Here is a 24,124-nt window from a genome sequence, read left to right as displayed (position 1 = left end):
GGCACAATAGAAAATGGATCCGTCCTCCATTGACTTTGTGGTGTTCATGACGGATCCGTCTTGGCTATGTTAAAGATAATACAAACGGATCCATTCTGAACGGATGCAGATGGTTGTATTATCTGAACGGATCCGTCCATGATGGATCCACACAAAACGTGAGTGTGAAAGTAGCCAAAGGGATTGTGCAGTGCAAACATGGATATCCTCTCCCGCCACACCTGCCAATTAGCTGTGCGAGAGCTGCCTCCACTTCAAAGTTACCTGCGCGTCGTGCAATTTGCACTGGTGGCGCGGTGTAAGTACAATATACAGTCCTTGAATGGAACAAGCAGTTCTAATTACACTGCGGCACCTCTACAAACAAGAGGCAATTGTGGAGCGACGCTCGCATGCACCGATTTCCCTTCAAACTGCGATCATCAGGGGGAGGCCGAGAAGATAGGTCATCAATATCTTTGCACTGCACAACATGGCTGGTGTCTTCCAGAAACGGTGCCACACCTGTCAGTTGTGTGGTATTGCAGCTCAGCTCCATTGAAGTGAATGGGACTGAACTGCAGTACCAGAGACGACCCATGCATAGGTGGGGTGCTGGTTTTGGGAGAAAGAAGTTTTCTACTACTGAACAATCCAGTAGATCAGCTTCTTCAAGCTAGCAAGGAGATCTGATCAGAGCTGAAGGGTACAGTGCTCAACTGAGTGCTGCTGCCCCTTGGCTTTAGAGATTGGGGGGTTCTCAGATCCCAGAACCATTGCCCTTTAAAGAGGGTCGGGCATAAAGGATCTTATTGGGTCCTGAAAATGGTATGCTCAGCCTGAGGTCCCAAGTCATGAAGAAACCAGATCATTAATCGGATCAGCTGTGACGTACCCTGAGAGTTAGATCTATTTTTATAAATATTAAAGATTTTTTTTATTAAACCCATTAATGTTTTTATTAAAAAAAAATCACAGTACATAGCAGCTGCAGAATGCTGTTCTGTGATAAACCCGTCAGACTTGCCAACTACTAGTTCTCCAGCTCCTCTCTGACCTCCCCCAGACAAACTTCTGATTTATGACCACATCAGATTTGAAGATCGTTCAGCAGAGGTCAGGAAGGCCCTGGAGAACGAGCTATCAGGCAGCCAGTCTGGTGGATTTAACACGGCTGCTATGTACTGTGAATTATGGAAGAGGCCAAACACTGCAAACTTTTAATAAAAACCTATTACAATGTTTATTCATTTTTTCTTTAGCCTAAATACACCTTATGAAGTTTTGATTGGTGGGGTTTCTGAGACCCTCACCGATTACTAGAATGAGAAAAAGAAGTGCTGTCTCTCCTCACGGCAGGAGACAGAAGGGAGCCTGGCTCATAGACTTTCCATTGAGCCTGTCTTCAGCAGTGAGTGATATAGTGACCAGCGGGGGTCTCTGCACCCTCACCGCACTAAACCTTTGATTTGTCACCTGTAGTGTTGAGCGAACTTGTGTTTTAAGTTCTGCGTCCAAAGTTCGGGTTCAGGTTCGGGTTATCGAAGAATCCCGTTATGGTGGATAACCTGAACTTTGAACGCAGAACTTGAAACACAAGTTAGCTCAACACTAGTCGCCTGTGCTCTGTAATGAGCAGACAGACTCCAGCGCTTGGCTCTTGCTGGACATGTTAAGTAAAGCTTCCAGCAAGTCCCAGGCTTTTTGCTCGGGGTATCTGTCACCAGTTTATGCTGCCCTTAGCTAGGACAAGATGGCAGAAACCATTTAATAAAAGTTTAACAAATGTTCTAATATTTTATATATTTTTTTATCCCTTTAAGATTGAACAGACGGGCGTTGCAGGAAAATGTGCGGGTGTGTTGCGGGAACATGCGCGATTTTTCCGTGCGAGTGCAAAACATTGTAATGCGTTTTGCACTTGCGTGAGAAAAATCGCACATGTTTGGTACCCAAACCCGAACTTCTTCACAAAAGTTCGGGCTTGGGATCAGTGTTCTGTAGATTGTATTATTTCCCCTTATAACATGGTTATAAGGGAAAATAATAGCATTCTGAATACAGAATGCATAGTAAACTAGCGCTGGAGGGGTTAAAAAAAAAATATATATAATTTAACTCGCCTTAATCCACTTGATCGCGAAGCCGGCATCTCTTCTGACTTCTTTCTTTGCTGTGTGCAGCAACAGGACCTGTGGTGACGTCACTCCGGTCATCACATGGTCCGTCACATGCTCTTCTTTTACCATGGTGATGGATCATGTGATGACCGGAGTGACGTCACCACAGGTCCTTTTCCTGCACACAGCAAAGAAGACAGAAGAAAAGCCGGGCTGCGCGATCAAGTGGATTAAGGTGAGTTAAATTTATTATTTTTTAACCCCTCCACCGCTATTGTACTATGCATTCTGTATTCAGAATGCTATTATTTTCCCTTACAACCATGTTATAAGGGAAAATGATAATGATCGGGTCTCCATCCCGATCGTCTCCTAGCAACCGTGCGTGAACATCACACCGCATCCGCACTTGCTTTCGGATGCTTGCGATTTTCACGCAACCCCATTCATTTCTGTGGGGCCTGCGTTACGTGAAAAACGCACAAAATAGAGCATGCTGCGATTTTCACGCAACGCACAAGTGATGTGTGAAAATCACCGCTCATGTTAACAGCCCCATAGAAATGAATGGGTTGGGATTCAGTGCGGATGCAATGCGTTCAACTCGTGCATCGCATCCGCGCGGAATACTCGCCCGTGTGAAAGGGGCCTAATTCTTTACTTTCGTATGAAAATCTGTTCTGATCTTGTCTGCTTTACAAGTCTTTGAACCACCTCATCTCTCCTGTGTGCTACAGCCATCTTTTTGGGGTTTTGCAGCAAAGGGAACCCATTATTCAGCAACTTATTGGAAGTCCACGCTCATGCGTTCTTCCCTTGTTACTGTCGTACTAAAGTGTTTGTTGTTCTGCAGTAACATTAGTAGCGGTCATATTTGGCCTGGCTCATGGATTCGGCAGTGACCTGTAATGAGAAAGAGATAGAAGTAGAAGAAAAGCACAATGGTGAAGAGGAGATTGAGTTTGTCGGTGTAAGTATTGGAATTGAATTGAAAAAAAAAAAATGTACTTATTTCCTTTTTGTTTTCTGTCATTTATCAAATTCAGGGTAGGAAGTCGGGAGCCATATGTACCTCCATATGCACAAGGGGTATCATTGCATTAGTAGGGTCAGAAGGTTATCACTACTAGTAGATACCGATGTCAGGACCAAATCAATAGTGATACCAGCGCACAATGGGCAGACAGTGTAGAACTAGACTTTGTGCCCAGCCAGCGTTAGTGGCACTATGACATTTCCATACAACTGGCAACATTTATCAGAATAGTTTTTGTCCAGAGCACAACTTCCGTTCTAGTTCTATTCTTTGGCATTTGCTAACCTGCTAAGGCTACATGCACATCGATCACAGGTTTAAAGGGGTTGTCAGACAATGGGGGCATATCGCTAGTTTATGCCCCCAATGTCTTATAGGGGCCGGAACCCACACCTATATAGGGAACAGTGCCTCGTTAATTGATGGCTGAAGGATTCCAGTCCGGCCACCACCAAGCGCGTCCCCCGACCCTAGAAATGAATGGGAGCACACCGTGCATGACCGGCCACCAGTCCCATTCCCTTCTGTGGGCCTGACGGAAAAAACCAGCTGGCTCGGCTATTTTCTGCGGCCCCATAGAAAATCAATGGAGGGTGGCTGCGCATGCACAATACGCCCTCCCAACACTTTCAGGGTTCCATTCTCGATATAGGTGCGGGACCCGTGGAGACATGTCCTAGCGATATGCCCCCATTGGCTGTGATGAGACAACCCCTTTAAAGAGGATTCCAGTCTATTAATGTCCCATCCCAAACACCCTGCACTCCTCTCGGTCACTACTGGTTACTGCAGCATTACTTCCAATCACTTCAGCGCTGTCATACCCAGCTCTGTCTGCTATACAGTGGACAAAGCTGTAATTCCAGCACCAGAGCGATTGTATTGTGCTGGGTGTCAGATAATATTTTAACATCATGTTATTTATTCCACATGGGGAATGCCGTTGACAGCTTAGTCAATAGAAAAATAAACTTCATGGGTGTCAGAATATGGCGACATGAAGTAATTTTTTTAAATAGTAAAACATAATTAGCTATATAGATTTGGTGATAATCTTACTGACCTGCAGAATAGTGTTAACATGCCACGAATGCTGTAAAAATGAAAGTCCAAAAAACAAGCCCTGGCTCTTTAAAGGCAGGGAGCAACACATTTTTCATCACCCTTAAGGCCAGGCACACATGACTGAGTTGAATGCGATAAGCTCGCAGCATGTGTCAGTGAGAGGCTCGTAACCGCCGCACCTCTGACAGGATCGCACAGCATTATGACTCGTGTACATGACCGCGCCGTATTTTGCAGTCTGCAAGTTGCAGATCGGCAAAACACAGATGCGTTCAGCAGTTTACGGAACAGGCCACCCATAATAGAAATGCCTATTTTTGTCAGCAAAACAAGAATAGGAAATGTGCTGTCTGCATCTTTTGCTGCCACGTTGAAGTGAATGGGTCCGCATCCAAGGTGTAAAAAGTGCGGCTCGGATGTGGACCCAAACAACGTTTGTGTGCATGAGCCGTATACTTATTTATAACGCTGTGTAACCCGGAGAGTCCTGAAATCTACTGAATTCCACAGACCTAAAGCTGCCAGTGTAAGGCCTCCTGCACACGACCGTTGTTTTGGTCCGCATCCGAGCCCAAGTATTTGCGGCTTGGATGCGGACCCATTCACTTAAATGGGGCTGCAAAAGATGCGGACAGCACTCCGTGTGCTGTCCACATCTGTTGCTCCGTTCTGTGGTCCGCAAAAAAAAAATATAACCTGTCCTATTCTTATCCGTTTTGCAGACAAGAATAGGCAGTTATATTAATGGCTGTCCACGCTGTTCTGCAAATTGCGGAACGCACACTGACACCATCCGTGTTTTGCGGATCCGCAATTTGCGGACCTCAAAACGCACAACGGTCGTGTGCATGAGGCCTAATTCAGTAGATTCCAGGACTCTCAGGGTCACACAGCATTATAAATCGTATAATGCTGTGCGATCCTGTCAGAGGAGGAGAGGTCTGAATGGGACCACTCAAACTCACAGCGTGTCAGTATCACATTCAACTCGCTCATGTGTGCCTGGCCTAAAATTGGCTTGGTCATTAAGTGGTTAACGTCTGTGTGTGTGTGTGTGTGTGTGTGTGTGCAGTAACCTAGACTCTCAGACCCACTTATTGCCAGATTAAAGGACATTTACGTCTATCCAGTCTGTCTGGAATAAATGATGTGTGTTTTTTCCTATACAGGAATGCCAGTTAAGACCTGTTCTGGAATGCGTTGACTTGCTTAGTAGCGATGATGAGACCCAGGCGTTGAATGTGAATGTAAGTATGAAAACACTATGAGGGAGATTTTATCATATCCCTTCGCCACTTTTTTGGCGTAAAAATGCCACTTTCTGAGTGGGCAGAGCTAGCGGGGGCTCTTCATTTATCTTCATTTGCACCTATGAAGAAAGAAATCAGTGGTAGCTCTGAGCTGCTGTAGATTTTACTGTGGCACATGCACTGCCAGACAATGCCCCCAGTATATAATGAGGCCTGCAGCTCTTCATATATTAGGCGCGTTGTCCGGCAGTGCAGGAAATTTCAAAGGCTGCCGTAAACGCAAGGCTTTGATAAATCTCCCCCTGTGTGTGATATGCATCCTAGTGGTGTAGTACATTGCAGCCCAATTTCCTCTTTGCAAACAGTCCATGTAAGGCTACTTTCACACTTGCGCTTGATCGGATCCGTTCTGAACGGATCCGATCATATTAATGCAGACGGAGGCTCCGTTCAGTACGGATCCGTCTGCATTAATAACTTAGAAAAATTTCTAAGTGCGAAAGTAGCCTGAGCGGATCCGTAGCCATATGGTGTCATCTTCAAGCGGATCCGTTCCCATTGACTTACATTGTAAGTCTGGACGGATCCGCACGGCCAGGCGGACACCCGAACGCTGCAAGCAGCGTTCAGCTGTCCGCCTGGCCGTGCGGAGGCGAGCGGAGCGGAGGCTGAACGCCGCCAGACTGATGCAGTCTGAGCGGATCCGCATCCATTCAGACTGCATCAGGGCTGGACGGAAGCGTTCTGCTCCGCTCGTGAGCCCCTTCAAACGGAGCTCACGAGCGGACAGCAGAACGCTAGTGTGAAAGTAGCCTAAGGCTTCATGTACACGACCGTATGTATTTTACAGAAATAAAATACATTCGTGTGCATGAGCCCTTATTGTGAAGAACAGTCTCAATGTTCAGGTTATCCAGATCGCCACCCTTGCTTGGCTGTGGCTCCCAGCCTTGCTTGTAAAGTGGGCTCCGTCAGGTTATTACATCAATATGCTGTTACCGGGACGTCTAAACGCAGTTGTCATTGGTGGTTAGATGCCACATAAACTTATACTGTGTTTTTTATTTTTTTAAGGTCAATTTTTATTTATATTTTTGGAATAATACAATAAACAGAGTTACAATATCATACAGTTGAACTTGTACATTCTTTATAATATTTATAATGTTGTATTCCTATAGGTCAGGGGTACTCAACTAGTTTTATTAAAGAAAAATGGATAGACCAGGCACTCTATATATGTAGCCAAAAATCAAGATATTTATTGGATATACATATAATCAATTATTTAAAAATATCTATTGTGACATAGCATAAAAAGTAGCACAAAGTAAATTGCAACAGTATCCAATGTGACATAAAAATGTAGCAGCAATGGGTAAATAATGCAACAATATATCAAATAGCAGCAGTAGTTAAAGTCCAGCCATTAAAAAACGCAATCTAATTGTGCGTTTTTATATCCAGTATTCCTCCTAAATACAGCAGGGAATGTGGGAGTGTGACTTATAGCAGCACTAATTAAAATCCAACCATGGGGAAACCGCAAAAGTCTTTGCATATAGTGATCTTCCTATGTTCCGGATCCAAATGTCTTTTAATATTCACAGTTCCACTCCTGGCTCACTGTACTAGCGCATGCATATAAGTCACCAGTCTTTTCAATATGACAGGAGAGACCAGCAGGTACAATGCGGTAAGCACCCGCGGTGGTGTCCCACCAACTTGTAATTGCTGATTCAATGTTACCTTAATCTGGTCGCTTCACCTTTCTGAATGCGGACTCGGTGATTTGTAATAGAGCAGATGTCAGCCGACTCTGTGTCCAGTATCGTCAGCGGGTTATGCGCTCAGTGAAGCCAAACATCGCTGGAGCTTTCGTTTCAGAAACTTAGTTCAAATCCAGGGGAGACTCTTTGCCAGCATGCCGGTGCAAGGTGTAGCCCATACAGGTGTAGCGTTTTGGGGATGTGGCCCCTCCCTATGCAAAGACTTTTGCGGTTTCCCCATGGTTGGATTTTAATTAGTGCTGCTATTAGTCACACTCCCACATTCCCTGCCGTATTTAGGAGGAATACTGGATAAAAAAACGCACAATTAGATTGCGTTTTTTTATGGCTGGCAGCAGGAAATGCTAGCAGAATGCTTGGGTGTATAGGGAGAGGAATTACCAGTAGAAAGAGGGAGGTGCTCATGCCGCTCTACAGAGCACTAGTGAGACCTCATTTGGAGTATTGTGCTCAGTACTGGAGACCATATCTCCAGAAGGATATTGATACTTTGGAGAGAGTTCAGAGAAGAGCTACTAAACTGGTACATGGATTGCAGGACAAAACTTACCAGGGAAGATTAAAGGACCTTAACATGTATAGCTTGGAAGAAAGACGAGACAGAGGGGATATGATAGAAACTTTTAAATACATAAAGGGAATCAACAAGGTAAAAGAGGAGAGAATATTTAAAAGAAGAAAAACTGCTACAAGAGGGCATAGTTTTAAATTAGAGGGGCAAAGGTTTAAAAGTAATATCAGGAAGTATTACTTTACTGAGAGAGTAGTGGATGCATGGAATAGCCTTCCTGCAGAAGTGGTAGCTGCAAATACAGTGGAGGAGTTTAAGCATGCATGGGATAGGCATAAGGCCATCCTTCATATAAGATAGGGCCAGGGGCTATCCATAGTATTTAGTATATTGGGCAGACTGGATGGGCCAAATGATTCTTATCTGCTGACACATTCTATGTTTCTAAAGAGGACCTTTCACCAGAATAAAACCTCTAAACTAACTATACAGACATGGAGAGCGGCACCCAGGGATCCCCCTGCACTTACTATTATACCTGGGCGCCGCTCCGTTCACCCTGTATAGCCTCCGGTATCTTCATAGTTAGGCTCCACCCAGGGGAACCTGCCGGTGTCTCTTTCTCCTATGCTGTAGCGCTGGCAAATCGCAGCGCTCAGCTCATAGCCTGAGAGGTTTTTTTTTCTCTCAGGCTATGAGCTGAGCGCTGCGATTGGCCAGCGCTACAGCATAGGAGAAAGAGACGCCAGCAGGTTCCCCTGGGTGGAGGCTATAACCGGAGAACGGAGCGGCGCCCGGGATAATAAGTGCAGGGAGATCCCTGGGCGCCGCTCTCCATGTCTGTATAGTTAGTTTAGATGTTTTATTCTGGTGAAAGGTCCTCTTTAACTTCTGCTGCTATTTGATATATTGTTGCATTATTTACCCATTGCTGCTACATTTTTATGTCACATTGGATACTGTTGCAATTTACTTTGTGCTACTTTTTATGCTGCTATGTCACAATAGATATATTTAAATAATTGATTATATGTATATTAGGGATGTCCCGATACCATTTTTTTAAGGCTGAGTACGAGTACCGATACTTTTATTTAAGTACTCACCGATACTAATTTTAACAATAAAATACACACACATGTATTTTCTGACCACTGACCAACCAAAAGGCCCAAAAACAGAACTATAACATTCCAAGGAGACATTATACTGTATGGGGGCCACAAAGAGACGTTATACTGTATGGGGCAGCCACAAGGAGACGTTATACTGTATGGGGGCCACAAGAAGACGGTATACTGTATGGGGGCCACAAGGAGACGTTATACTGTATGGGGGCAGCCACAAGGAGAGGTTACACTGTATGGGGCGGCCACAAGGAGACGTTACACTGTATGGGGCGGCTACAAGGAGACGTTATACTGTATGGGGGCGGCTACAAGGAGACGTTATACTGTATGGGGGCGGCCACAAAGAGACGTTATACTGTATGGGGCAGCCACAAGGAGACGTTATACTGTATGGGGGCCACAAGAAGACGGTATACTGTATGGGGGCCACAAGGAGACGTTATACTGTATGGGGGCAGCCACAAGGAGAGGTTATACTGTATGGGGGCAGCCACAAGGAGACGTTATACTGTATGGGGCGACCACAAGGAGAGGTTATACTGTATGGGGCGGCTACAAGGAGACGTTATACTGTATGGGGGCGGCTACAAGGAGACGTTATACTGTATGGGGGTGGCTACAAGGAGACGTTATACTGTATGGGGGCGGCCACAAGGAGACATTATACTGTATGGGGGCGGCCACAAGGAGACATTATACTGTATGGGGGCGGCCACAAGGAGACATTATACTGTATGGGGGCGGCCACAAGGAGACGTTACACTGTATGGGGCGGCCACAAGGAGACGTTACACTGTATGGGGCGGCCACAAGGAGACGTTATACTGTATGGGGGCAGCCACAAGGAGACGTTACACTGTATGGGGGCAGCCACAAGGAGACGTTACACTGTATGGGACGGCCACAAGGAGACGTTACACTGTATGGGGCGGCCACAAGGAGACGTTATACTGTATGGGGGCAGCCACAAGGAGACGTTATACTGTATGGGGGCAGCCACAAGGAGACGTTATACTGTATGGGGGCGGCCACAAGGAGACGTTACACTGTATGGGGCGGCCACAAGGAGACGTTATACTGTATGGGACGGCCACAAGGAGATGTTACACTGTATGGGGGCAGCCACAAGGAGACGTTATACTGTATGGGACGGCCACAAGGAGACGTTATACTGTATGGGACGGCCACAAGGAGACGTTATACTGTATGGGGCGGCCACAAGGAGACGCTACTGTAAGGAGTCAGGACAACAATTTTTGAAGCCCCCCCCCCCCCTCCTCAGTATAATAGTCTTGTGGCCATCATACAGTAATGTATATTTCTTCTTGCCCTAATGCCTGCTTTTAGAGATCAATGTGCAGCTTGCAAGCAGGAAGGGAAGGACCAGGGCCATAGAAGACAGACACTATCACCAGGGACTCGCTCCTGGCAAACACAGCTCTGCTGCAGTGAATGCAGTGGAGCAGACTGATGTAATTACAATGTATAGTTATTGCAGGGACTCAGAGAATCGTCTGAGAGTTTTAGTTAAAAGAATCTAATGAGTCAGAGACTGTGTCACAGAGTCCCTGCCAGACTTCCTGCTCTGCTACATGCACCCTGTACACACCCAGCCCCACTACATGCTTTGCTAATAATGCCCCCCCCCTTCCCCCCGGACGGACTTACAGGCAGCTGCAGAGCAGGAAGCCTGGCAGGGACTCATTGGATTCTTTTAACTAATAAACTGTCAGACGATTCTGAGTCTCTGCACTACGCTCCCTGTGCTGTGAGTCTCTGATTGGTTGGAGGGCGGGGAGGGGCGGGGCGGAGCTAGCTTCCACTGTCGGCTCCTATTACACAGTGCCTGCTGCTGCCCTCTGAAGCTGTTAGCTGTGTGAGGTGCAGGGGCAGGCTGCGGACTGACACAGACACATAGAAGCGGCGCACAGGTATCGGCAGTGGTATCGGGGACATTTGCACGAGTACATGTACTCGTGCAAATGCCCGGTATCGGTCCCGATACTGGTATCGGTATCGGGACATCCCTAATGTATATCCAATAAATATCTAGATTTTTGGCTACATATATAGAGTGCCTGGTCTATCTTTCCATTTTTTCTATCATTTGCCTGTGGCTGGGTGGGCCACTAAGACCAAGAGCACCTGTTCCATATTGTCCAGCTGGAGTGATCCACAGATATTGTATCTATTTAGTTTCATTAAAGGTCCACATACCTGGGTCTGCAGTCAAACAAAGGTCTGAGCTGAATACCAACAGTAAAGATGAACGCCCCCAGTAAGAATAATGCCCCTTCTCTGCTTTTGCAAAAAAAAAAACACGTCCTCCATTTGTTCACGCCACGGTGAACACTCTCTGCTTGAAGCTCCCTTACGTGCCACTGCTGCAGGAGAGGAGGGACTGAGTGCATTGAGAAAGACCGCTTCCTCCAGCGGCAGGCGCCGGATGAAAGCGCTGAGAAAGACAAGTCCCGGTACCTGCATGTGGAGGGACCTGTCTCCCTCAGCCTGCTCCTCCCCTTCCATCCAGCGCCTGCATGGGGAGGAGATTGTGCCCCAGCTCTTTCCGGCGCACTGGCAGATTGGGAAACAGCCTAAAGGGCTGCTTTCTATGGAAGGGATGGCAGGGGTCCGGACAGCTGGTGTCCACAGTCTGCCAGTTGAGTACCCCTGCTATAGGTCAAGGGGTGGTATATAGAACTAGAGGTGAAAAGGGATTGAGGGAAAATCCAGTGTGTCCGCAATAGATGTAATGAGAGAATATTTGTAAATGATCATGGTTGTTAAAGGGGTTCTGCAGTTTGTTTAAACTGATGATCTTTCCTCTGGATAGATCATCAGCATCAGACCGGCGGGGGTCTGACGCCCGGGACCCCCCACCGATCAGCTGTTTGAGAAGGCAGCGGTGCTCCAGACGGTCAGATGCTGATGATCTATCCAGAGGATAGATCATCAGTTTAAACAAACTGCAGAACCCCTTTAAGATATACTATTCCTGACTATAAATAATGGATTTAATGGGTTAAGGGAGAAAGAGAATAGGGTTGAGAAACGAAAAGGGCCTACTGGACATGCCAATCTATATAGCAAAGGAGATTTTTATAACAATCTATGAAAGGAATTTGAAGATACATAGAATATTGTTTGATTGTAGTTAAAGGGCATCTGTCAGCAGATTTGTACCTACGTAACTGGATGACCTGTTCCCTGTAGGCTTGTCAAATGAAGGCCTCTGTGTTGGTCCCTTCTTCATATGTACCTGCATTACTGAGTAAAACGATGTGTTAAAATATGCAAATGAGCTTCTTGGAGCAATGAGGGTGTTGCCATTACACCTAGAGGCTTTGCTCTCTGCATCTGCCGCTCCCTCTGCACTCTGACAGGGCCAGGCGTTATGATGTTTACACTGCCTGGTCCTGTCAATCAAAATGGAGAAAGAGCTGTAGTTGCTGAGATTGTTGAGCCTCTAGGTGTAATGGCAATGCCTGCATTGCTCCTAGAGGCTCATTTGCATAGATTAAAACATTAATTATTAGTATAATTATATATTCAATAGTAAATTCAAAGATGTTCACTTTGAATTTGTAGCCTTTTCCATGCTTGCCAAGCACAGAGTGGTGCATTGTATAGTCGGTGTGCTTGGTATAAGAGCTTAGCTCCATTCACTTCTATGGAGCTGAACTGCTCCTAGGCCACGTGACCAATGTACATGTCATCACTGCACTAGGAAAAGCTGTGAGAAGACCTCGGCGCTCACAGGAATGACTGTGCCTTCTGAACAGCTAAACTGCAGGGGGTCCTGAGTGTTAGACCCTCAATGATCAGATACTGATGACCTATCCAGAGGATGGTTCATCAGTGTATAAGTCTTGGGAAACCCCTATAACGGTATTAATAGGGCATATAGGGTTCTTATGTTAATTATGGGTTATTCTTGAGAAGATTGGGTTTCCAAAAGAGTTTTTTCAGAGATAAATAGTAAGAGGTGAGTTTGATCTCCATTTTGTGAGCATGTGAAACAGCTTTCCAGACTTTGGAAATTGTCGGGACTTCAGGACATTTACATTTTTTTTTGTAGGGCTCTTTCACACGAGCGGATGCTGTGCAGGTAATCCGCTGCGTGAAAGACAGCCAAACCCCACTCCAGACAGCATAGACATGGAGCATTAACGTGATTGATAATGCTCTGTGCTTCTCTGTGATCTTTTTACTACAAAATCGCAGTGAGATAAAGTTGTCACCGTGATTTTGTAGTAAAAAGGTCACAGAGAGGCACGGAGCATTATCAATCATGTTAATGCTCCATGTCTCTGCTGTCCGGAGCGGGGCTTGGGTGTCTATCACGCAGCGGATTCCACGCACGGCAGCCGCTCGTGTGAAAGAGCCCTTAGGCCCCTTTCACACGGGCGAGTATTCCGCGCGGATGCGATGCGTGAGTTGAACGCATTGCACCCGCACTGAATCCTGACCCATTTATTTCTATGGGGCTGTGCACACGAGCGGTGATTTTCACGCATCACTTGTGCGTTGCATGAAAATCGCAGCATGCTCCTCTGTGCGTTTTTCACGTAACGCAGGCCCCATAGAAACGAATGGGGCTGCGTGAAAATCGCAAGCACGGTTGCTAGGAGACGATCGGGATGGAGACCCGATCATTATTATTTTCCCTTATAACATGGTTATAAGGGAAAATAATAGCATTCTGAATACAGAATGCATAGTACAATAGCGCTGGAGGGGTTAAAATAAAATTAAAAATAATTTAACTCACCTTAATCCACTTGATCGCGCAGCCCGGCATCTCTTCTGTCTTCTTTGCTGTGTGCAGGAAAAGGACCTGTGGTGACGTCACTCCGGTCATCACATGATCCATCACCATGGTAAAAGATCATGTGACAGACCATGTGATGACCGGAGTGACGTCACCACAGGTCCTGTTGCTGCACACAGCAAACAAGACGGAAGAGAAGCCGAGCTGCGCGATCAAGTGGATTAAGGAGTTAAATTATTATTATTTTTAACTCCTCCAGTCCTATTTTACTATGCATTCTGTATTCAGAATGCTATTCTTTTCCCTTATAACCATGTTATAAGGGAAAATAATACAATCTACAGAACACTGATCCCTAGCCCGAACTTCTGTGAAGAAGTTCGGGTACCAAACATGCCAATTTTTCTCACGCACGTGCAAAATGCATTACAATGTTTTACACTCGCGCGGAAAAATCGTGCATGTTCCCGCAACGCACCTTTTCCCGCAACGCCCGTGTGAAAGAGGCCTTAGAATGGCGCTTCTTGAGGCCAGAATAATAAAAAAAAAAATTTATATAAAGGGGAATAGGGTGTTTAGGGAGAAAGCAAAGCAAAATCCAGTGTAGCTGGATTGCTAGTATTTAACAGTTTATTTAAAGTCTATGTACACCTTCTGAGGCAATTTTTGTTTTATTGCATATTACTCATTTTTGGCTAAAACTCATATTTTCAATCACCCTATATGAAAACTATTGAGCCGTTCTGTCACAGAGGGTTAAGTGTTTTTCTAACGGTGTCACTTTCTCTTTGTGACAGTCATCTAATAATCCTTATCTCTAAACTACTAAGAGGACATAAACACTTATTTAAGCCACATTCTTATCAGTAATATAAGAACTGAGCTATGAGTGTTTATAATCTCATAGATAAGGAGCCCGAACACAGACAAAATCCACAGGCTGCTACTACAGCATGTCAGCTATGTACAGAAAAAAAGACTCCATATTTTTTAATAAAAAAAAAAGATTTTTAGCTCAAAATGAGCACAATGCACCAATAAAAAAAATTGCGCCCAAAGATGCCTTTTAATGTCTTGAAAACAGTATTCCAGAATTATTGTCCACTATAGATTACATGCAAGTATAAGCCTCTGTCATCCTAATTTTTCCTGCACACTGTCTGAGTAATTGGAATTGTATTGTTTCATTTTCATTGGCGTAAGATGCCAGCTCAGAATTATTATGCATGAAATTTCCTTTGGTGCATTCCTTTAGATATGATCCAGTTGTAAGCATTTTGCCATTCTTGAGGTGTGTAAGAAGTTTCTAGTTCAGATTCCCACTTGAGAGTATATTTGTTCTTGGGATGGTCTCTGCTATTTTTAAGATGTGAATAAAAGCTACTATTACCTTTTGATAGTTTGTTTTTGAGTAAGTAAAAAAAGAAAGCTGTTCTGGGGAAACTGGATCATCTAGTGGAATTTGGGTAAAAGTATGTCTAAGGGCTGTTTTGCGGATCCTTTGTAACAGTGCCTGTCCTTGTCCGCAAAACGGACAAGAATATAACATGTTCTATTTTTTTATGCAGAGTGGACATACAGACAAGTTTTATTTTTATTTTTTTTGCCGGACCCATTGAAGTAAATGGTTACGTATACAGACCTATAAGGCTAAATGCACACGATCAGGATTGCGCGCAGATTTGCGTGTGAAAAATCCGCACTGTAGGTCATGTACATTGTATTCTATAAGAATTTGAAATTCTCAGTGCACACGATGCAGATTTTTTTTCTGCCCGGAATTTGACCTGTGGTGCGGATTTTAAAATCCACAGCATGTCAATTTATTTTTCCTGACCGGATTTTCTCCATTCACTTAGTAAAATCCGCACTAAGGCCTAGTTCACACGAACGTGTGTGATCCGTGGCCGTATTGCGGCCCGCAAATCGCGGGCTGCAATACACGGCCACAGTTCCGTGTGCATTCCGCATCACGGATGCGGACCCATTCACTTCCATGGGTCCGCAAATCCGGAATCGCGGAACGGCCGCGCGGGACCCCTCGGAAGCACTACGGAGTGCTTCCGTGGGGTTACGTCCCGTACTTCCGTTCCGCAAAAAGATAGGATATGTCCTATCTTTTAGCGGAACGGGCGGATCGCGGACCCATTAAAGTGAATGGGTCCGCGATCCGATGCGGCTGACCTACGGCCGGCGATCGTGCATTGCGGCCCGCTATTTGCGGGCTGCAGCACAGGCACGGGTCACACACCGTGTGAACTCGGCCTAAATCCTCATCAGTTAATGCGGATTGACCTCACTGATTTGCCTGTGAACACCTGCGGATTTCAGTGCAGATTCTCCGCACATGAATCTGAACGTGTGACTGTACCCTTAAGCAACGGAGTCGGGGGGGGGATTACGGTCCTGTGCATGAGCCCTAATCCTGAAGTATTTGTAGAAGTCAGTTTTCGGTATGTTTTATTGTGAGGATATATGCGTGAATGAGTATAGTTTGAGAGTTGTGTAAGCTAATGAGTTTTTATTTTTTGTAATTCCATTTTTTTCCTAGTTTGAAAGGTCAGTATCGGGACCTGATTTGATGTTCTTCAGTTTATACTGTATTAATGCTATTGAAATGTGTATTTCTTTCCAATCTTAGAGAACCTTAAAGGACCATGTTGATTGTCAGAAGGACCGGGTGGCTTCCACGCTTGAGCGTCTTGCACGCCATGTTGAAGAGTCAAAACAGCAGAAAGCTGAAAAAAACAGAGCATTTCAGGTGAATTGATAACTGTTTTCTTGATGTGCAACTAAATTAGATTTTCTGTAATTTAGGTGATCCTGCATTTGTTTCACATTGTATGCTTATTTAGTAAATGTAAAATCTATTAGGCTGGGAATAAACCCCACCAACACGCGTCGGTCAATGGTCACAAAGATTTGAAGGTAATACTTTGTTAACCTGCAAGTTCATGCGCCCATTGGCTGGGTGGCTGCCTCCTCATGGGAACTCAACCTTATAGGGGTTCTCCGAGAATGTTTTTAAATGGCTGCCAGCAACCTGTTCTAGAATGTGAGCGGGACTGGTTGCCTCCACCTGCAGAGCTGTCTAGGGTGATGAAGGGTCGGGGTCTCGCTACACACTGTGGCACTTGCATATACTACATATTGGTGAGTTTTCCTGTCAGGCTGCTCAGCCATGATAGCACATCATAGGCAGGATCACCTCAGTACCATCTATTGTAGAGCAGTGTAGTGAGACCCCGCTCTCTCACCCCCCCCCCCTAGTCAGCTCTGAAAGTGGTGGAAACTACTCTTCTTTACATTCTAGGACAGATTGCTGTCGGCCATTTTAACTTCTTCCCGGAGAACCTCTTTACTAATCTCGGACAACCCCCTATACTGTCTTATCAGCTGCTAAGGGGGGCCCCAAATCAACTCAAACATTTGGTGCAGTTAGTAGTTAAGTGTATTTTAGATGGCATAAAACATTGAATGCCGCCCCGTGGTTAGCAATGCTGTGTTGTGACACTGCTATATTCCTGTGTTGTGTGTCCTGTGGGCATTGTGCCCGCATGTGACATCATTGTTTTTTAGGCTACTTTTACACTCGCGTTTGGTGCGGATCCGTCTTGTATTTGCACAGAGGGATTTGCACGAATAATGCAAACGCTTGTATCTGTTAAAAAACGTATCCGTTTGCATTATTCATAAAAAAAAAAAAAAAAGTCTTAAGTCAAAACGGATCCGTCTTGACTTACATTAAAAGTCAATGGGGGACGGATCCGTTTTCAATTGCACCATATTGTGTCAGTAAAAAACGGATTCGTCCCCATTGACTTGCATTGTAAGTCTAGACGGATCCGTATAGTCAGACGGTCACAAAAACGCTGCAAATCTGCGTTTTAGTGACCGTCTGAAAAATGCAACGGAGACCAAACGCAGCCAAACTGATGCATTCTGAACGGTTCCGTATCCATTCAGAATGCATTGGGGCTGAACTGATCCGTTTTGGGCCGCTTGTGAGAGCCCTGAACGGATCTCACAAACGGACCCAGAAACGCCAGTGTGAAAGTAGCCTGCCTTGTGTAAGGAGAAGACTGGTACATGGTGCCAGTTTTAATGTTATTGCTCTGCTATGCAATGTTGTGTACTTTGTCAGTACTGTGACATCACTGTTTGTATCATACATGCGTTGTATCATCACTGAGAAGAATATCTCCGTATTGTGACGCCACTGTGTGTATTTTGCCAATATTGTGATATCCCTGTGAGCATTATCTCTGTACATTGACATCGCTGTGTGCATTATGCCATGGGCTTTAGATAAACCATTCATGAATTTATTTCTGAACTTGCTGATTGAAAGTGTATTGGTAAATTTGGGGCCCATACCAAGTTTTACTATAGGGCTCCATGGCTACTTGTTTTGCTGTTTGTTTTCCATCACCAGCAGTGATGTGCCCAGATATGGCATATGACTGCTACAGCCAATCACTGTCCATAGCGGTCTGCAGCGGAGAACAGTGATTGGCTGCAGGGTTCATGTGGCCGTATTCATTCATGTCACTGCTGTTGTATGGAAATAAACAGCAGTGGGAGTGCCAAACCAGCGCCATAGAAAATGGTGCAGTAGAAAAGGAGTAAATGGTCATTTTTTATTTTATTTTGCTAAACTATAGGCTTTGTCTGAGATTTGTTATGAAGCCAGACAACCCTTTACACTAAGTTCACACCTGAGCGTTTTACAGCGCGTTCCTACGCGCTGTAAAACGCACAACAAGGAGAAACCAATGCTTCCCTATGGGAATGGTTCTCACCTGGGCGTTTTACCGCGCGTACGATCGCGCTGTAAAACGCCCGACGCTCAAACAAGTACTTGAGCTTCTTTGGGGCGTTTTGTCGCGCGTTCCCGTACATAGACTTTCGGGAACGCGCGACAATGTGTGTTCGCTTGTCTCTGTATGCGCGATTGTAAACGCCCGTACAATCGCGCATACAGAGCGCTCCTTTCAGAACGCTCAGGTGTGAACCCAGTGTTAAAGCAGTGGGGGTGAGCCTCTACAAGAGATGCTGCAGAAGTGGCAGGCAGTATGTAAAGAGGCTGCCAATGTTTTCTACTCTTTTGCTACTACATCTTGATAGGTACTAATAGTAAAAATTATGGACTATTTTTTTTAATTAGAAAAATCCAACTTTCTTTAGGTTACAAATTCCTGTCGCATAAAAAAAAAAAAATCAATATAGTTTTAGATGTCATATCACTTTATAAGGGATACGTGTTTTTATATTTTTTTACTTATAATTTTTTTTTTTGTAGGAGAAATTAAACTTTCAGCATGCTCATGGTTTGCAAGAGTTAGAGTTTATCAAGGATGTACCTGGCAAACAAGCTGCAAAAATGTGTGTCAAAGAGTGGCTGAACATGCCAGGTAAACTAATAAAGTGCTTTGCTTCTGACCGAACACAGGGGCCATGAAAAAGTAACCCGCCTCCAGTGATAGTATGACAAGATGAACGAGCAAGTAGACTGTTTGTGTGTGTTTTTGTTTTTATTTTTTATTATTATTATTACCCACATTCTCCATTCCGGTCTATGCATCTTTGGACACGTCGGATTATGTCGGCTGATACTGCTTGCAGCGATGCTGGTGATAGTGTTTGTGATGTTTTCCTTGAGTTCATCTAGGGGATGTGGATTGTTAGCGTACATTTTCTTCTTTAAAATTCCCCACAGATAAAAATCACATGTGGACAAGTCTGGGGAACGTGGTGGCCATAACCACTTGCTCAAGTTCATGAAGCCAGTGAGTTCTGTGAGGTGTGACCTATTGTCTCATCTGGTTGGAAAAAGCAGACATTTTTTCTTCTGCAGCGTCACTGTTGAAGAGCTGCAAGCAGTATCAGCCAACCTACTCCGACGTGCCCAAAGATGCATAGATGTGAATGAGGACCACTTTCAGCATCTTTTGTGACTTGTGGGTAATTAACAAAAAAAAAACAGTCCACTCACTCGTTCATCTTGTCATACTATCGCTGGAGGCGGGCTACTTTTTCATAAATCCTATTGGGCAAATTTGTTGCCTACATTTTTACAACGGTTCTGTACATCTGAATAAGGTTTGTAGAAATCCATGAATTTCCTTGCTGCAAGATAATTTACATTTTAAGCTGTTATTAAAGGGGTTGTCTAAATTTGAATATTGATGACCTATCAGGAAGGGTTATTAATATCTAACTGGTGGGGGTCCAACACCAGATACCCCCACCAATCAGCTGTCTGACGAGGTCTTCACACTAACATATTGTCTCCTGTGAAGCGGTAGCGTAGTGTAATTAAAAGCACTCGCTTTATTCACTTGAAAGGAATGCGTTCTTGTATTACACTGCACTTCCGAGACGAACAGCTAATCGGCGGGGATCCCGGGTGTCGGACCCCCATCAATCAGATATTGATGACCTATCCTGATGATGGCTGGACAACCCCTTTTAATACAGTGAACTGTATGTTGTTGCTTTACAAAATGTAATGAGTAGAAGTTAAAATGACAGAATGAATGGAATGGGGGGCACACCCCAAACTGGTTACCTCCCCTCTGTACCCTTACTGCAGACTGCTAGTAATTCATTCATAACTAGTTGTAATAATGAAGGAATGGCACATCATATTACTGGCATTTATCAAACAGAGGCAATAACAGCCATACATTGGAATACGTCATCCATAGGGTCCCATCGTATTGAATAATGGTGTGCGGAACACTATACCCATAACCGTATCCCTGACATCCCTCCTTTGGCCTCCACTGGGTTAGGCCGCATGCACACGACCGTTGTTTGCTTCCGCGTCCGTTCCGCCGATTTTAGCGTTTCAGGTGCGGACCCATTCATTTCTATGGAGCCGTTGAAAATGCAGATAGTGCACCGTTTGCCGTCCGTGGTTCCAGTCCGTCAAAAAAAATATAACCTGTCCTATTATTTCCGCTGAAAACGTTGCAAGATTGTCATCCGCGTTCGTTTTATTCCTATCATTTTTAGTCTTAGACTTTTTTTTACATTCCTTTTATGTCTGGTGGTCCTCCAAAAATAAAGGAAGACACACGGAAACAAAAACGTATCACGGAACAACGGAACCCCATTTTACGGAACACAACAACGGTCGTGTGCATGAGGCCTTAATGGAACGTTATAGACATACTTAGAGTGCATGTTAGGAGCTTTTCCTGGCGTATATTCTAAATGAAGGCCATTTATGTGATGTGAACAGGGCCTTACACGCACAGGTTTTATACAGTGCAGTATTATAATGAATTATAGAAGTAATTTAAAGATCGAAGTGTGAAATCTCTATTGAGACCCAAATTAAAAAAAAGTTCAAGAATATTCAGTGGATTTTACAGAAGAAAAAAAAAAACACTTTTAAAATTGTGTTACATAATGAGTATTGCCAGAAACGTGATGAACCATAATATAACATTAACTTTTATCTTGCTATTGATCATGGCACCTGAGTATTTTTAGAAATGAAAGTGGCTCACTCTTTATACCAATGGTTACCCCATCCCCATAACAGTTGCATGGGGTGCCTATTGACTTGATGTGACAGCCATGGCCCAACAAAGGACTCAGTCTACCATGTACATGGGTGTTTTATATAGCTTATCCAACAGAGGGTATTAAGAAATAAATAATGCATTTTAAATCAAGTATTATAGCCCTAAACATGCAATAAAACGATTTTTATTTTTATGTCCATTACATTTTGCTCTCTGATAGACCCCCTTGTTTTCTATTCTTCTGGTCCATCTTCTCCTGCATTCAGTGGTGGACTAACTTGCTCTACAAATTCCTTGCTTCCTTCCCTTCCTGCCAGTGCTGGTGTAGTAGATTGTGGAGACATTGCCAACCATATGTCTCTCTGGGGCTGTTTGAAAGGGACCATTTTTATGCATGGGAGAAAAGGGTTAACTAGCAAGTTGCAGTGGATCCTATGAGCTCATGCCCACCCACAGGAAGTGTCACGAACTATGGATCCGATCGCTCCGGATCCCACAGCTGTGACGTAGTTGTCTGTGACGGAGTCTGCGCACACACAGAGACCTCACGTGACCGGGGTATTACCATTCGGCTAACACCCCCCCACTACACTTCGGTAACTGCCACCACGTGGGTTCCCTGTCCACGAGCCGACTATCCGGGTCATTCACTATCACACAGATCAGTGGATGAACCGGATATCACTTACTGACCAACCGCAGTCAATCACCCCCAGCTACAATTCCTAAATGCAATTTAACTAACTACCTGGTAACGTCTCTTCAAAGGCAAGGTACGTTGTTCAGCAGCTTAGAATATGGAAGACTTGGCCACTTAGATTTTATAATCTTTAATAAGAGGTAAAAAGCAGTGCATACAAATCTAATGAAAATGACTATAAATCTACAGAATAATAATAACAATATAAATAATCACGACAGTTCAAATGAAAGGGAAAAAGATGAAAGAATACTTAGTTTCTCTGGAGGCTTTCAGATGGTCGCTCATATGTCCTTTTTGAATCCTTGCAAACCCAGTTCAGTATGTATCAGGGGAGACCCTCAAAGTTCTTCTGATACAGGGATATGCTGTCAATGTCCAATTAAGTGTCTGGTGATGTTCCATGGGTCTCTCTCCTCTGTCCTTCTGCATGGATCTTTATGAACTCTGCCATGGGCAGGAGACTTACTCCTGTCAGCCAATGGCAGCAGAGTGACTGTGAAGCCTAGGGATTGGCCTCCAAGTGTTTTATGACCCCCATCAAAGTTCAGTTCCTACAATGAGGATTATACTTAAGCCCGTATCTCCCTGATACATCGGCATATTTTTTATACAGAATACATATTTGCGATCCTTATTTATTTACATACAGAATGAGACCACACACGGTAATGCTGGGACCTGTAGTTCTTCTACCACCCATAGGTGAGCTACAGAATCACATCCTCTGGTCATATTTGATACCCAATTAACCACAATACTCTGTGGAGCCTGGATCTGGTGTCAGAAAGGGCATAAGTTGATTCATAAATGAAATATGAAAGTGGACTGGTTTTATGCCCAGAGCTAATTAAGGGCTATTAGCTCTCCTCAAACCAGACCTGGAAATTAATGACGTCACGCTCCAGCCAGGCTTGACAGCGAGCTGATCTTTATCTTATAGGACAGGATGAGCTGGGCCTGGTATAGCCTTTATGACCTTTTATAGCCGGCCTCACAGAGTAGTGGTAATAAAAGTGTCCATCTATATCATACTTGACCCAGGCTTCAGGAAGATGAGAGTTCACTGTTCTTTTACATAGGCCAGAAGCATACAAAATGGCTACCCAGAGGAATTATGTATGTATGCCGGCACAGGAAGGGCTACACCTAAAGCAGTCAATCTCTGCAAAACCAAAGGCAAGATAGGCTGTAAAACAAACTCCAAATAAGTAAAATCCAAATAAGGAAAATGCAGTGATAAAAATTAAATAAAAAATATTGCTCCAGAAGGTGTTCTTAGCCTGTAGAGCAGGCATGCTCAACCTGCGGCCCTCCAGCTGTTGTAAAACTACAACTCCCACAATGCCCTGCTGTAGGCTGTACGGGCATGCTGGGAGTTGTAGTTTTGCAACAGCTGGAGGGCTGCAGGTTGAGCATGCCTGCTTCAGAGCATGATCTAATAGGCTGTGTCAGTCCAAGGGAGAGTTCACATCACCGTTTCATTTTGTGTTCTTCTGATCCAGCAGAAGAACAGAAAAAAACAGGATCCTGTAAAAAAAAAAAAAAAAAAAAATGGATCTTGTGCATCAGTTATGCACATTTGGCATTCGTTTGAGCCATTTCCGTCAGGGATCTGTTATTTTAGACGGGGATAAAAAAAAAATCCTGCATGCAGTCTCGAAAATGGATCTCGGACGGAAGTGGCTCAAACTGATGCCAGATATGTATAACTGATGCACAGGATTATTATTTATTTATTTATTTTTTCTGTTCTTTTGGAGGATCAGAAAAATGAAAACGTGTTGTGAACTCTCCCTTAAAGTCTTATTCACACGTCAGTGATTTGGTCAGTGATTTCCAGCAGTGATTGTGAGCCAAAACTAGGACTGGAGCCTCCACAGACATAAGGTATAAGGGCAAGATCTGCTCCGGGTTTTAGACCCACACCTGGTTTTGGCTCAATCACTGGTGGAAATCACTGACTGTGAATAAGGCATAAACACTGACATTCAATATACACTGATATTACATGGGTTTTGCAATATGTTATAGAAGCGATCAAATGATTGCCAACTTAAGATTTAAAAAAAATCTTATAAAATGTCAGCAGACATTGCCTGCATGTGAAGAGGAACAAGGAAGCAGGAATTAGCGAGGGCCTAGTAAGTGTTGGAACAGTGGGGTGAGTATCCATTTTTATTTTGTTATGCCATTCTGAGCCTGTGTGAAAGTAGTTGGCCATCTCCTTCAAG

General features: G+C 44.4%; 1 protein-coding gene across 4 annotated transcripts in view; it reads left to right on the top strand.

Annotated features, from left to right (window-relative positions):
- ZNF451 (zinc finger protein 451) overlaps positions 1-24,124 on the top strand; it is a 75,494-nt gene that overhangs the window by 5,216 nt on the left and 46,154 nt on the right. For all 4 annotated transcript variants that reach the window (XM_040428609.1, XM_040428608.1, XM_040428607.1 and 1 more), the window contains exons 2-5: positions 2,953-3,069; positions 5,370-5,447; positions 16,294-16,413; positions 18,955-19,066. In XM_040428609.1, coding sequence (XP_040284543.1) covers positions 2,986-3,069; positions 5,370-5,447; positions 16,294-16,413; positions 18,955-19,066 — 394 coding nt within the window. In that variant the 5' untranslated portion in view covers positions 2,953-2,985. The remainder of the gene's footprint in view (positions 1-2,952; positions 3,070-5,369; positions 5,448-16,293; positions 16,414-18,954; positions 19,067-24,124) is intronic.

The sequence above is a fragment of the Bufo bufo genome, chromosome 4 (genome assembly GCF_905171765.1).
Source record: "Bufo bufo chromosome 4, aBufBuf1.1, whole genome shotgun sequence".
Lineage (NCBI taxonomy): Eukaryota > Metazoa > Chordata > Amphibia > Anura > Bufonidae > Bufo > Bufo bufo.
The sequence above is the reverse complement of the archived record's forward strand: the minus strand, read 5'-3'. Positions and strand labels throughout refer to the sequence as shown.